Source organism: Pristiophorus japonicus, chromosome 3 (assembly GCF_044704955.1).
Source record: "Pristiophorus japonicus isolate sPriJap1 chromosome 3, sPriJap1.hap1, whole genome shotgun sequence".
Lineage (NCBI taxonomy): Eukaryota > Metazoa > Chordata > Chondrichthyes > Pristiophoridae > Pristiophorus > Pristiophorus japonicus.
In genome coordinates, this window is record NC_091979.1 from 116,658,607 (window position 1) to 116,674,367 (window position 15,761).

The following is a 15,761-nucleotide window of genomic DNA, read 5'->3' on the forward strand; positions in this document are numbered from 1 at the left end:
GAAGGGGAAAGGGGGGGAGAAAGAGGAGAAGGGGAAAGGGGGGGAGAAAGAGGAGAAGGGGAAAGGGGGGGAGAAAGAGGAGAAGGGGAAAGGGGGGGAGAAAGAGGAGAAGGGGAAAGGGGGGGAGAAAGAGGAGAAGGGGAAAGGGGGGGAGAAAGAGGAGAAGGGGAAAGGGGGGGAGAAAGAGGAGAAGGGGAAAGGGGGGAGAAAGAGGAGAAGGGGAAAGGGGGGGGAGAAAGAGGAGAAGGGGAAAGGGGGGAGAAAGAGGAGAAGGGGAAAGGGGGGGGGGGGGGAAGAGAAGGGGAAAGGGGGGGGGAGAAAGAGGAGAAGGGGGGAGAGGAGAATGGGAAAGAGAAGGGGGGGGGAGAGGAGAAGAGAAGGGGAAAGAGATGGCGGGGGGGGGGGGGGGAGAATAGAAGGGGAAAGAGATGGGGGGGGGAAGAGGAGAAGGGAAAAGAGATGGGGGTGGAAGAGGAGAAGGGGAAAGAGAAGGGGGGGGAAGAGGAGAAGGGGAAAGAGAAGGGGGGGAGAGGAGGAGAAGGGGAAAGAGAAGGGGGGGAGAGGAGAAGGGGAAAGAGAGGGGGGGGAGAGGAGAAGGGGAAAGAGAAGGGGGGGAGAGGAGAAGGGGAAAGAGAGGGGGGGGGAGGAGAGGAGAAGGGGAAAGAGAGGGGGGGGAGAGAAGGGGAAGAGAAGGGGAAAGAGGAGGGGGGAGAAGAGAGGAGAAGTACAAAGAGAAGGGGGGGAAAAAGAGGAGAAGGGGAAAGAGAAGGGGGGGGGGAGGAAGAGGAGAAGGGGGGGGGGGGGGAGGAAGAGGAGAAGGGGGAGGGAGGCTGAATGGGCCGGGCCCAAGACTCCGGGCAGGGCCCGTCCCCAGCACCAGATTTACAGGTAGGTGGCGTTGGGTCAGGTCGGGTCCGGGGTCGGGAGCGCGGGTCGGGGTCGGGAGCGCGGGTCGGAGTCGGGAGCGCGGGTCGGGGTCGGGAGCGCGGGTCGGGGTCGGGGGGAGGTTGGGTCAGGTCGGGTCCAAGGGGGGGCAGTCGGGAGCACGGGTCGGGGAGGGTGCAGGGGGCGGGAGGTTAGGTTGGGTCGGGTCGGGTTCGGGTGGGGGGAGGGAGGTCAGGTCGGGCGGGGGTGCGCGGGTCGGGTCCAGTCCGGGGGGGGGCCGGGGGGGGGGGGGTGTCGGGTCGGGTCCGGGGGCTGGGGGGGGGGGAAAGCGGGAGTCGGGTCGGTGTCGGGGGTGGGGGCGGGGGAGCGGGAGTCGAGTCGGGAGGAAGCAGCCTTATGGACGCAGCCCCAGTGAGGCCATTCGGCCAGGGCTAGGGGCTGCGTGCTTCGGACCCCTCCCACACAGTTTTGGGCGCCCGGAGCTACTGCACATGCACGCCCACTGTAGTGCGCATGTGCAGAGGTCCCGGCACTATTTTCAGTGCAGGGACCTAGCTCCGCCCCCTACAGCTTGTGATGCGCCACGTCCGGCACCAGAGGACCAGCAGGGAGCCAGAGAATCTGGAAGTTTTTTTTAGGCGCACTTTGTGGCGTGAAAAACGGGCGTCCAGGTCGGGGCTGCGCCGTTCTAGACGGGGCCCGAAATTTGGGCCCAATAAAAGGGGCCTTTAGGGAAGAGTGACCATAATATGATAGAATTTTATATTGGGTTTCAAAGTGATGTAAATCTGAAACTAGTGTCTTAAATCTAAACAAAGAAACTACGTAGGTATGAGGGGCGAGTTGGCTAAGGTACATTGGGAAACTACATTAAAAGGTACGATGGTTGATAAGCAATGGCTAGCATTTAAAGAATTAATAATAATTTACAACAAATATACATTCCTTTAAGGCACAAAAAACCCACAGGAAAAGTGGTCCAACCATGGATAACAAGAGAAGTTATAGATAGTATTAGATCAAACGAAGAGGCTCATAATGTTGCCAAAAATAGTAAACTTGAGGATTGGGAAGAATTTAGAATTCAGCAATGGAGGACCAAGAAAGCTGTAATTGCAGGAAGATATTGATGGACCGGTTAGGTGGACAGAAAAGTGGCAAGTGGAATTCAATCTGGAGAAGTGTGAGGTAATGCATTGGGGGAGGGTTAACAAGAAAAGGGAATACACAATAAGTGGTAGGATACTGAGAAGTGTAGAGGAAAAGAGGGACCTTGGAGCGCAGATCAATAGACCCCCGAAGGTAGCTGGACAGATAGATAAGGTGGTTAAGAAAGCATAAGGAATGCATTCTGTTATTAGCTGAGGCACAGACTACAAGAGCAGGGAGGTTATGCTTGAACTATAAAAAGCACTAGTTAGGCCACAGCTAGAGTACTACTCACCACATTACAGGAAAAATGTGATTGCACTAAGGAGAATACAGAGGAGATTTACACAGCTGTTGCCAGGGCTGGAGAATTTTAGCAATGATTAAAGATTGGATAGGCTGGGGTTGTGTTCTTTGGAACAGAGGAAGCAGAAGGGAGATTTCATTGAGATGTATAAAATTACCAGGGGCCTAGATAGTGGATAGGAAGCACCTATTTCCCTTAGCAGGGAAGTCATTAACTAGGGGGATAGATTTAAAGTAATTGATAGAAGGATTAGAGGAGAGTTGAGGAGAAATTTTTTCATGCAGAGGATGGTGGGGGTCTGGAACACACTACCTGAAAAGGGTGGTAGAGGCAGAAACACACTAATTGTATTTAAAAGGTACTTGGATATGCACTTGAAGTGCCGTAACCTACAAGGCTACAGACCAAGAATTAGAAAGTGGGATTAGACTGGAATGCTCTTTTTCAGCCGGCACAGACACAATGGGCCAAATGGTCTCCTTCTGTGCCACAAACTTCTATGATTCGATGATTCTATATGGTGGTTTGTTGAGACGGATAGGAGTATTGAAAAATCAAGTAAGCCGTACCACAAAGGTGGACTGTGGAGGGACATTGGAAGGAAAATTGAGTGGTCAACTGGGTTATGGATGGTACAGAGGTAGAGTAGAACAAAGGTGAACAGCACACCATGGTCGAAACCATATAAATGTAATTGGTGAGCTTAACCAGGACATTCTCTGTGCAGTGTGCTGGCTGGAATCAAATGGGAGACACTCAAACAGGGAATGGTGGTATGTAACTAAGTGCCTACATTATGTTCATGCATCTTAGAGAGAAAAAGCAAGTTACAGACTGGTTGTTTGTGGGGCTAGAGGGGTCAGGTTTGGTTTTTTTTGAAGAAAAGGAGTAAGTGATAACGGTGGTGTTAAAACAGGGCTGTCCAGTTTGTTTGCTACTAGTCACATATGGCGAATTGGGAATTCAGATATGGGTAATTATATTTTTGATTTGTAAATAAAAAATGAGTAATAGACACTTGATGGCTGGCCTCCCATTTTCCAACCTCCATAAACTTAAACTCATCCAAAACTTTGCTGCCCCTATCCTAATTCACACCAAGTCCCATTCACAGCTGTGCTCGCTGACCTAAATTGGTTCCTTGTCCGGCAATGACTCGATTTTAAAATGATCTTTTTTTTTTCAAATCCCTCCATTGCCTTGTCCCTCCCCATCTCTAAGCTCCTCCTACAACCCTCCCAGATCTCTGTGCTCGTCCAATTTTGGCCTCTTGTGCACCCCGATTTTAAAATCGCTTCAGCATTGGCAGTTGTTCCATCAGCAGCCTGGGCCCCAGGCTCTGGAATTCCCCCCTAAGCCTCTCCGCCTCTCTCTCCTCCTTAAAGATGCTCCTTAAAGCGTACCTCTTTGACCAGGTTTTTGGTCACCTATTCTAATACCTCCTTATGTGGCTCGGTGTCAGATTTTGTTTGATAACACTCCTGTGAAGCACCTTGGGACATTTTACTACATTCAAGGCAATATGTGATCTCAATATGTATATTAACCTGCGTGTGTATTTGTTGGTAAAATGGTAAGATTAAAAGCAGAGTGCGTGCCACCTTCAGCCAATTCGATTCACTCATGATATCAAGTAACGGCTGCGTGCACTGGACACAGCAAAGGCTATGGGCCCTGACAACAACCTGGCAGCAGTGCTGAAGACTTGTGCTCCAGAACTAGCCTCTAGCTAAGCTGTTCCAGTACAGCTACAACACTGGCATCTATTCGACAACATGGAAAATTTCTCAGCTATATCCTGTCCATAACATACAGGACAAATCCAATCCGGCCAATTATTGCTCCATTGGGCTACTCCCAATCATCAGCAAAGTGATGGAAGGGGTCGTGGACAGTGCTGTCAAGTGACACTTACTCACCAATAACCTGCTCACCGATGCTCAGTTTGGGTTCCGCCTGGACCACTCAGACCCAAATCTCATTACAGTCTTGGTCCAAAACATGGACAAAAGGAGAACAAATTCCAGGTGAGGGGAGAGTGACTGCCCTTGACATCAAGGCACCATTTGACCGTGTGTGGCATCAAAGAGCCCTAGTAAAATTGAAATCAATGGGAATCAGGGGGAAAGCTCTCCACTGGCTGGAGTCATACCTAGCACAACTGAAGATGGTTGTGGTTATTGGGAGGCCAATCATCTCAGCCCCAGGACATTGCTGCAGGATTTCCTCAGGGCAGTGTCCTAGGCCCAATCATCTTCCAACTGCTTCATCAAGGATCTTCCCACCAATGACCTGGATAACAGGCTTGGGCTGATAAGTGGTAAGTAACATTTGCATCACACAAGTGCCAGGCAATGATCATCTCCAACAAGAGGGAGCATCTAAACACCTTCCCTTGACATTACCATTGTCAAATCCCTCACCAACAACATCCTGGGGTTGGGGGCGTCACATTGACAAGAAATTTAACTGGACCTGCCACATAAATGCTTTGGCTACAAGAGGTCAAAGGCTGGGTATTCTGTGGCGAGTGACTCACCTCTCGACTACCCAAACCTTTCCATCATCTACAAGGAACAAGTCAGGAGTGTGATGGAATACTCTCCACTTGCCTGGATGAGTACAGCTCCAACAACACTCAAAAAGCTCAACACCATTAAGGTCAAATCAGCCCACTTGATTGGCACCCCATCCACCACCATAAATACTCATTCCCTCCATCACTGGTGCACCATGGCTGAAGGGTGTACCATCTACAAGATGCACTGCAGCAACTCGCCAAGGCTTCTTAGACAGCACCTTCCAAATCCGCGACCTCTACCATGTAGAAGGACAAGAGCAGCAGGCGCATGGGAATATCATCATCTCCAAGTTTCCCTCCGAGTCACACACCATCCCGACTTGAAAATAGAACGTCATTCCTTCATCGTCAAAATCCTGTAACTCCCTCCTTAGCAGCACTGTGGGAGTACCTTCACCACATGGACTGCAGCAGTTAGAGAAGGCAGCTCACCACCACCTTCTCAAGGGCAATTAGGGATGGACCATCAATGCTGGCCTTGCCAATGACTCACATGTGTCGTAAATGACTAGAAAAGACATAGTTCAGACCTCTGCCAAGATTAGATTTAATGTGTCATACATACCTGCACTATCTGTGGAAACCGAGCTTGCATTGATTCCAGAAAGGCCAAATAGTGGACATTCACGGTCTGTATTCACATGTCCCCATTTGTGACACTTGATACACCTAACATTTCGCACCTAGACAAGAGGAGTACATCATTATTACTTAAAGGGATGAAGGTAGTTGGCAAAAGTATTTACCTTCACACCCGGAGTCAAAAGGCTCCCAGCTTGAATGTGCATCTCCCAAGTAAAACAACTATCCAGTAAAGCAATCTCGTATTAAAGATAATGGAAAAACTGTTTAAAAATAACATTTTGGACTGCCTTTAATTGGCGCTTTTACATCCAGGCGATAAAGGGGCACTGCGCACCGGATGACGTCACCACCTCCGGGGTGCAAGAGATCGAGGCGGTAAGTGGTCGCGCCAGCGCTAACCCGCCAAGGAGGTGTGCACGCACACACACGCACACGCACGAATACTTCCTCGTATTCAGTGAAACGAGCAACACATGATTCAGGGAAAGCACTCGTCTCGAAACAAATCACTCTAAAATGATAGTTGTGTAGAAACCAGCGTTTAATTGATTTAAACAATCAAAACTCACAATACTAAACCACGACATAAGAACATATGAAATGGAAGCATAAAAAATAGCATCTACCCTGCTGAGCCTCTTCAGTATCTTCTTGTATGTTTCAATAAGATCAGCCAACCTGCTCAACCTTTCTTCATAAGACCCCTTCATCTCAGGAATCAACCTAGTGAACCTTCTCTGAACTGCCTCCAATGCAAGTATCTCCTTAAATAAGGAGACCAAAACCGTACATGGTACTCTTTGCCTCACCAATACCCTGTACATTGTAGCAGGACTTCCCTGCTTTTATACTCCATCCCCCTTGCAATAAAGGCCAACATTCCATTTGCCTTCCTGGTTACTTGCTGTACCTGCATACAAACGTTGTGTGTTTCATGCACAAGGACCCCCTGGTCCCTCTATACTGCAGCATTTTGTAATCTCTCCATTTAAATAATAATTCGCTTTTTTATTTTTCCTGCCAAAGTGGATAATCTCACACTTTCCCACATTATACTCCATCTGCCAAATATTTGCCCACTCACTTAGACTGTCTATATTCCTTTGCAGATTCTTTCTGTCCTCCTCACAACTTGCTTTCCCATCCATTTTTGTATCATCAGCAAACTTGGCCCCTTCATCCAAGTCATTAATATAGATTGTAAATAGTTGAGGGACCAGCACCGATCCCTGTGGCACCCCACGAGTTACCATTTGCCAATCGGATAATGACCCATTTATCCCGACTCTCTGTTTTCTGTTAGTTAGCCAATCCTCTATCCATGCTAATATATTACCCACAACCCCGTGAGTTCTTATCGTGTGCAGTAAACTTTTATGTGGCACCTTATTGAATGCCTTCTGGAAATCCAAATACACCACATCCACTGGTTCCCCCTTATCCACTCTGCTCATTACATCCTCAAAGAAACCCCAGCAAATTTGTCAAACATGATTCCCCTTCATAAAATCATGCTGACTCTATTATGCTTTTCCAAATGTAAATGGACTCCAGCATTTTCCCAATGACAGATGTTAAGTTAACTGGGCTATAGTTTCCTGCTTTCTGTCTCCCTCCTTTTTTTTTTGAATAGGGGTGTTACATTTGTAGTTTTCCAATCTGCTGTGATCTCTCCAGAATCCAGGGAATTTTGGTAGATTGAACCAATGCAGCCACTTCTTTTAAGACCCTAAGATGCAAGCCATCAGATCCAGGGGACTTGTCCACCTTTAGTCCCATTATTTTACCGAGTACTTTTTCTTTAGTGATAGGTGATTGTTCCACGTTCCCCCTCCCTATAGCCCCTTGATAATCTATTATTGGGATGTTTTAAGTGTCTTCTACCGCGAAGATCGATAGAAAATATTTGTTCAAAGATCCTGCCATTTTCCTGTTCCCCATTATCAATTCCCCAGTCTCATCCTCTAAGGGACCAACATTTTCTTTAGCTACTCTCTTCCTTTTTATATGCCTTGTAGAAGCTCTTACTATCTGTTTTTATATTTCTTGCTAGGTTTAGTCTCATAATCCATCTTTTCTCTCTTTATTTTTTGTCATCCGTTGCTGGTTTTTAAAAATGTCCCAATCCTCTGGCCTCCCGTTAATCTTGGCAACATTGCATGCCATTGTTTACAATTTGATACTATCCTTTACTTCCTTAGTTAGCCACAGGTGGTTCTCCCTTCTCTTAAAATCTTTCCTTCTCACTGGAATATATTTTTGTTGAGAGTTATGAAATATCTCCTTAAATGTTTGCCACTGCTCATCAACCGTCTTACACTTTAATCTATTTTCCCAGTCCACTTTAGCCAACTCTGCCTTCATATCTTTGTAATCACCTTTATTTAAGAGCAGGACACTGGTTTGAGACCCAACTTTCTCACCCTCCAACTGAATTTGAAATTCAACCATGCTATGATCATTCTTTCCAAGAGGATCCTTTACTATGAAATAATTTATTAATCCTGTCTCATTACACAATACCTGATCCAAGATAGTCTGCTCCTTGGTTGGTTCCACAACGTACTGTTCAAGGAAACCATCTCGAATACACTCTATGAACTCTTCAAGGCTATCTTGGCCAATTTGATTGGCCAATCAATATGAAGATTAAAATTGCCCATGATTATTGCCGTACCTTTCTTCCAAGCCGCCACTGTTTCTTGATTTATACTCTGTCCAACAGTGTAGTTACTGTTAGGGGGCCTATAGACTACTCCCATCAGTGATTTCTTCCCCTTATTATTTCTTATTTCCACCCAAACTGATTCAATATCATGATCTTCTGAGCCAATATAATTCCTCACTACTGCACTGATCTCATCCTTTATTAACAGAGCTACCTCCTTTTCCATTCTGTCTTTTCCTTCTGAATTGTCAAATACCCCCGAATATTCAGTTACCAGCCTTGGGGCTAGACTTTCCTATGAGCCCCTCAACACCTGATTGCCCGCTCAGAAAAAAAACGCTAACATTTGCTAAGTAATGCTGGTGAGAATTTCTACTTTTATGTTAAAACTAATCGCCCGGCGAGAAAAGGGGCGTTGCACCTTTATTCTCAGTGGTTAAGAGGAAACTAAGTAAAACGGGAGGTTTAAAAAAAAATTAGTTCGAGGCTGCAGTTGGGCCTAGGGAGAGGGGGGGGGAATAATAAAAAAAAAAATTAATTAGAAAAAAATAAAAACGTAAAAAGCATTCCCAGGACACTTTTACACCTAATCGGAGTTTTAAAATTTAAAATAAAATAAATAAATAAATAAATAAATAAATAAATAAATAAATAAAAAGAACCTTTAACTTACCTTTCTTTGCAGAGTACTCACCTACCGCCCTGTTTAAGCAGCTTTTACAGGGCGGTTTCCTCGGCGATCTGGATGGGCTTCCGTTGAGGCGGTGCACGTCGGCGGGCGTTTTCAGATTTGGGCGATACCACTAGAAAACTAAGGGGGAAACTTCCACCGGGCGGAAAACAGCTATACCGCTGAGAAAATCGCCAAGAACCCGCCGAGCATGATAGGAAAGTCGAGCCCTTAGGTTACCTTGCAACCACGTATCTGTAATGGCTATCAGATCATACCCATTTATATCTATTTATGCCGTCAACTCATCTACCTTGTTATGAATGCTGCATGAATTCAGATAGAGCTTTTAATTTTGTCTTTTTACCATTTTTCCCTGCTTTGACCCCACTTTCTGATACACTCTTATTTTTATGCATTCTGTCCCTTCCGGTCACTCTCTGGTTATCATTTCCCCCGTCACTACCCTGCTCTATTGCCTTCTCCTTTCTCTATGACTTTTTAAATTTCCACTCGCCTGAACCCTCCCCCCCCCACTAATTAGTTTAAAGCCCTCTCTACAGCCCTAGTTATTCGATTCGCCAGGTCACTAGCCCCAGCACAGTTCACGTCCGTTCAAACGGAACAGCTCTCTTTTACCCCAGTACTGGTGCCAGTGCACCAGGAATCGAAACCCATTTCTCCCACACCAGTCTTCGAGCCACGCGTTCATCTCTCTGATCTTATTTACCCTATGCAAATTTGCTCGTGGCTCAGGTAGTAATCCAGAGATTACCACCTTTGTGGCTCTGCTTTTTAATTTAGCCCCAAGTTGCTCATACCCCCTCAGCAGAACTGCTTACTTTATTCTTCCCCCTCCCACTCCAAGTTCCTCTCCAGCCCAGAGGAGATGTCCTTAACCCTGGCACCGGGCAGGCAAACACAGCCTTTGGAACTCACGCTCTCAGCTGCAGAGAACAATATCTATCCCCCTAACTATACTGTCCCCCACCAGTACAACATTTCTTTTTACTCCCCCAACTTGAATGGCCCCCTGTATCACGATGCTGTGGTCAGTTTGCTCATCCTCCCTGCAGTCCCTGCTCTCGTCCGCACAGGGAGTAAGAGCCTCGTACCGGTTGGACAAGAGCAATCGCTGAGACTGCTCCATCACTACCTCCTGGGTCCCCATACCTGCCTTGCTCATAGCACACCCATCTGTCCCTGATCATGGACCAAATTTGAATTATGTAACCCAAGAGGTTTGTTACATTATATAAAAAAGAAAAGAAAAGAAAAGAAAAACATTTTAAAAAAGAAAAACATTTTAAAAATTAGTGAAGAATAAAATCAAAGAAAATGAAACAGGACAAAATAATTTAAGCAGGGAGTAAACAAAAATACAAAGAACCAAAAACATGAAGAAAGTGAAAGAGACAGCTGAACAATAAAGGTGCAAAATTGGGAAAAACACAGCAATCGGAAACTCACAATAGAATTTATTTTCAGTGATCACTTTTCATAAGGGCAATGACCGGGAAGCTGCGCAAAAAGCCACTACACAGCATTTAGTCATTGCTAGGAATCACTCTGGTAACAGACTGCAATCCTCCAGAAATGAAAGATTTTTGCCATCTTATAAAATGGTTCCAATTCAACTCCACCTGTTATGCATTATCTGTAGTGAAATTGTATTCAAATTGTTTTACTGCAAGAGCAATTCATACACACCTGTATTCCAAAAGGCTGATCCCTAATGTTCATGTCATCCTTGGCATATCTGGTATCAATTAAAAAAGGGCACTATTTAACATTCATCTACAGTTTCTGTCTCAATTATTGTAATCCTTTGCATAATTTTAAAATATAGTTCCTAAAATACTTTTGTAGCAGAAAAATAAAAACATATGGAAGAGGGTGCAAGAATACAATATCAGAATAAAACAAATGATAAACAAGTTGTAGGTATGTTTAATCAGGAAAGGTTGCTAATTGATGTGTACACCTGAAGCAATTTCTCCTTAAAAAGAGAATGGTGGCCAATTTGCAAATTTCTATTGCTGATCAAATCCCATTTAAGGCTGATGTTGAAAACCAAAAGAAAATGGCTTTTAATATGCCTGGATAACTACATTTAACCCTCAGTCAGCAAAAATCTAGGAGTTATTTAAATTAAGGGCTACCCCAAAAAAATAACTGCTATTAGCAAGCTAGTCAAAATTAATTTACAAAAACATTTATTGTAACTTCCACCAATGGCTAAGTGCATTGCCTGGTGTGGTCTTGATCCATACAAAGCAAAGAGTCCACGTTCAATCCTCGAATCGCAAGCTGTGAAAGACCAGGTTTTAACCTCAGTGGGATTTCAACAGTGAGGTACAATTGGGTAGGATTTATTTTTCCTTAAAATTAATGTTTGTGTGAAGTGAGTAGAAGAAATTTGATTCTTGAGCGTTTGGTGTTAATGGGAGGTCAGGTTAACATTACTTATATTTAAGTTAGATACAAAGGTATGGCAGTGGAGGGAACCCATGTGATAGGTGTGGAGCGTACTAAGTGGAACATTATGGATCATTCAAGGACAGCTATTTTATTCCATTTTGTGCGGTGTCGAAAAATGGAAGCTCTGGAACAGTGGATCTCTCTGCTCAAGTAGCAATTAATCACACACTGCAGCATTTAAGAACAAACTTGTATTTATACAACTCCTTTCACATCCATAGGATGTCTCAAAGAGCTTTAAAAATCAAAAGTACTTAATTGGCTGTGTTCACTAATATAAACACACACAGCTACCAATTTGTACACAGCAAGATCCCCACAAACAACAATGAGATAAAAGGATAGAGAGACGAGAAAGGATTTCTGGATCGTACTTTCACCCAAGTGGCAATATTAGATAGTTCAGAACACAGGGATAGTATAGAAAGAGAGGAGTGGGTGACTATCTGCAGAGGGAAACAGGACTTTCAGATGCAGGGAACCCAAGTTACAGAAACTGTCCAACAGGATAGGAAACATTTGTACAGCTATGAGGAAAGAACTGGGGAGTGGAACCAATTGGATAGCTCTTTCAAAAAGCTGGCATAGGCAAGATGGGCCAAATGGCTTTCTTCTGTGCTGTATGATTCTAGTATTGGACAAGTATGAGATGGATAATGACAGTGACTCAGAGGAGGGTGGCCCTGAGCAACATTTTGGCACTGTGGAACAAGAGACTACCCAAGGCGTGAAGAGGTGAGAGGCAGGGAGACAACAAAAATAGCAGAGTGTAAGTATTGAAGGATTCTACAGTCAGGGGTATATCAGGCTTTTATAAAAAAAAGTCATGACCAGAGTTCCCGAATGGTATGTTGCCTCCCTGATGTCAGGGTGAAATACATCAGGAAACAGGTGGGAAAAGGTTAGGAAAGAGAAGGTGGGCAGCAAGAAGTTGTGGTTCATATTGGAACCAATGACTTGGATAAAAGTTCATTTGCGGTAGAAGGAGTTTAAGACCTCAAGTTGGAAATCTCGAATTGCTTACTGTGTCACGTAATGATCAATTAAGGAGATGAAGATTAGGAAGGAGTGAAGGGCTTACATTCCAGAGGTATTGGAAGAAGCTCCAGAACAACGGAAGATTATTCTGAAGGGATAACCTTTTATCTGAACCAAAATGGCACCAATGTTCTGTGTAGAGGATAAGCAGAGCAGTGGAGAAGAATTTAAACTATTATAGCAGTGGGACATCATCAAACATGAGATCCATGAGTAAAAAATAAATATATTCCTAGAAGGCGAAAAGGGGTGCATCAAAGTATGGAATTTTGTGGATAAACTGAAACTTAACAGAGAGGCACATGATAAAGTTAGGGCTAACAATACTAAAGATATATAGAAAATGTAGTAGCAAGTGTAAAGGGAGATTGGAAGTGAAAAAAAGAGAATATGAAAAAGACCAACAGATCAAAAAGAAAATAGAAAGGGCTTTTACAGGCATATAAGTAATACAATTAAAGATAAGGAGCATTCAGGGATGAAGGAGGGAATCTAATTGTAGTGGATATTTTAAATCGGTTTTTACAATTGATGGTGGAAGTGACAACACAGATGTACTAAAGGACAATGAGGAACAATTGTTAAAGATAATTGTAGGAAAGGAATTAGTTTTGAAAAAATTAGTCGAACTCAGTAGAAATGAGTAGTCACTAGGCCCCGACAGCATACACCCGAGGCTATTGAAGGATGTCAGAGAGGAGATAGCCAAAGGCCCTGGCCACAATTTCTGAATCCTTAGATTGCAGAGTGGCCAATGTAATACCCTTACTCAAGAAAGATAAACCAGATAACTATATACGGGTTAGTGTAATAATAATTGTGGACAAACTCTTAGAATCCATAATTCAAGTTAAACATTAGTATGCATTTAGAACAATATAGGTTAATAGTTCAACATTTGCTTTCACAACAAATAAATGCACGATTTTTGCTTATACCCTAAAACTGCGCTCTGCTCCTTTGCCATGAAACACTGTACTTACTTTTCTCGTGGAGCAACCTTCTGCCATTCAAACTTGTATTCAGTCTCTCCTTCTTCTGTCTGCAATCACACATACATAGACATTAGCTCATGCTACTCTGCTAAAAAAACAATAAATGTCTTAAGATTTTAAAATATTTAACTTAAATGGTGGAGTACATTTAGCAAAATAATCAAGGTTTTCTTACCTCTTTGTTTTCTTCAATGCCAGCCAATTAAAAAAATAAAGGAAAATGTTAGCTTGCGATACACATCAATACAAGATCTTAAAATTAAAGAATTATGATGGAAATTAAATGCATGCAGATGGTATTGACACATTATACATCTCATGAAATTCTTGAAGTAATTAAATACTTACCACTCTTAACTCCTGGAGGTGCCTCATACATAAAGTTAAGCCCATTCTTTACACGCTCATCGCCCATGAGTAACCTTAAAAGAAGTAAAATATCAATTTGCAAACTATTATAAAGAATTTTAAATAAATTATCTTTCGAACACAGGAGTGTTTCTATATATCTTTTTATGCATCTATAGTCATTAAAAAATGTATCCATTTGTTTATCAGAAAATTGATGTGCAAACAATCTAGCATAACACAAGTTCTTCTAGAAATGTCTTACATAATGTCTGGCTGAAAACAATATCACAGGAAATGAAGTGAAATATTAAATAGCATCAATAAAAAGAAAGATAAAAACATAGTGGGCTAGATTTTTGGGTTTTGCGATTTCGCTCGTTTTCAGGTGATAATCGCGGCAACATGTGTTTTTAAACTGCTCGGTTACCATTACTGCCAGAGGTTGAAAATTTCGGCAAATGGTGAAGATCGTTAGCAATAGCGATAAATCTGGCATTGCACAACAGAATTTGTGTGACGAAGCCAAAATTAGCAACCCCCTCACATAAAACTGGACCCTCTGCGCACGTGCAATTTTTGGGGGGACAATTATTTTTCTTCTTCCCGTGCTTCTGGTCAGCTGGCAGGGAGCGCCCGTGCGTTCGCAGTACACCCAGGGCTGAATTAGCCAATTTTAGATTTGATTCACGATGGAAGAAGATGGTAGCAGGCAGAGCCAGAAAGTTCAGTAGTGAGGAAACGAGGCCCTTGTCAGTGCTGTTGAAAGGAGATGGTCAGAATTGAACAGAAGGGGTGCAAGTAGACCCCTCCCAGCGGTTTTTTAGAAAAATTTGGACCAGCATAACTGAGGTCTCCAATGTCGACGCCATCTGAAGAACCCACACACAGTGCAGCAAGAGGTTTAATCACTTTTGCAGGGTCGTTAGTAAGTAATATTTTTATTAATGCACTCCTTCATTACTTAAATTATAAATCGGACACACTATTTGTTCTCATGCTGTTGGTATAGGTAGGTTTAGTGTTTCACCCGACTTGCCATGAATGATCTTTACACATTATAAAGATTGCTTTTTGAGATCGTAAAAGACGTTTCTGCACTTCGATATCTTCCTCATGAACCACATGCAACTTCCAGGGCCATTAAACAGAGGACTGTATTAAATGCACACAGTATGTCATAAGTGCTTTGGTGGCTATCTGTGTGCCACAAGAGCAGATGGGCCCTCTGGTAACCATTCCCATTACCATCTATGCAGGGAAAGATGTCCCACAACCACCGAGAGCAGCGGCGGACAGGGGAAGGTCCTCCACGAAGCATGCCTCTGGCAGACATCGAGTGAGTGAGTAGCCGGTCTGATTGGTGCCTCAGGGAGGGCAAATGCCCGTGGGGGTGCTGACCCCCCCCCCATTCGATAGTGAGGATAAGACCTGTACGCTCTCTGGGCGATACGAGGGACCGCCAATGAGGATGATGATACTTACGCAATACTTTGCATACAGGTGGGAAACAAAATGTGAAGAACAGTAGGTTTTTCTGCCTGTGATTGTTTCAATATTTGTGCTCTTCAACACAGAGAATTTGAGTGCTTGAAAATGAAACACTCTTCCACTTAGAGCACTGCTGTTACCACCAAAAAAATCTCAGGTTAGGTGTCATATGGAGAGTAAAGCTCCCTTGGTTATGCCCCAAAAATGTGTCTTATCTTCACCCCATATGCATCAACACAAGTGTTACTGTGGCCATTTTCTTTCATGAAAAGGGTTTGGATAAAAGCGATTTTAACATATGCTTTGTGCAGAAGAGTGTCGAAAAGGAAGTAGCCATCCAGAGGAAGATCAGAGATGACGAATGCAGGATGGGCAATTGCTTTGCATAGATCAAACCAGTGGCGTATTAATTAGCCATCTCTGGTCATTGAGGAGACATCTAGCACTAGCACTTTGGTGTTGAAAAATGTCTTTGATCTCCACGAGTCTTTGAGGAGGGAACTTTTACAAATAAACAGACACCAGAAATCAGTCAGTCAAGGTAGCCGAGAAACGACTTAAAA

The 15,761-nt window shown here is 43.7% G+C and overlaps 1 protein-coding gene across 1 annotated transcript in view; it reads right to left on the bottom strand.

The window, feature by feature from the left end:
- cir1 (corepressor interacting with RBPJ, CIR1) overlaps nucleotides 1-15,761 on the bottom strand; it is a 96,031-nt gene that overhangs the window by 58,085 nt on the left and 22,185 nt on the right. The window contains exons 3-7 of the mRNA XM_070875744.1: nucleotides 13,708-13,781; nucleotides 13,535-13,545; nucleotides 13,348-13,406; nucleotides 10,556-10,604; nucleotides 5,488-5,605 (exon numbers count right to left, since the gene is read on the bottom strand). Coding sequence (XP_070731845.1) covers nucleotides 5,488-5,605; nucleotides 10,556-10,604; nucleotides 13,348-13,406; nucleotides 13,535-13,545; nucleotides 13,708-13,781 — 311 coding nt within the window. The remainder of the gene's footprint in view (nucleotides 1-5,487; nucleotides 5,606-10,555; nucleotides 10,605-13,347; nucleotides 13,407-13,534; nucleotides 13,546-13,707; nucleotides 13,782-15,761) is intronic.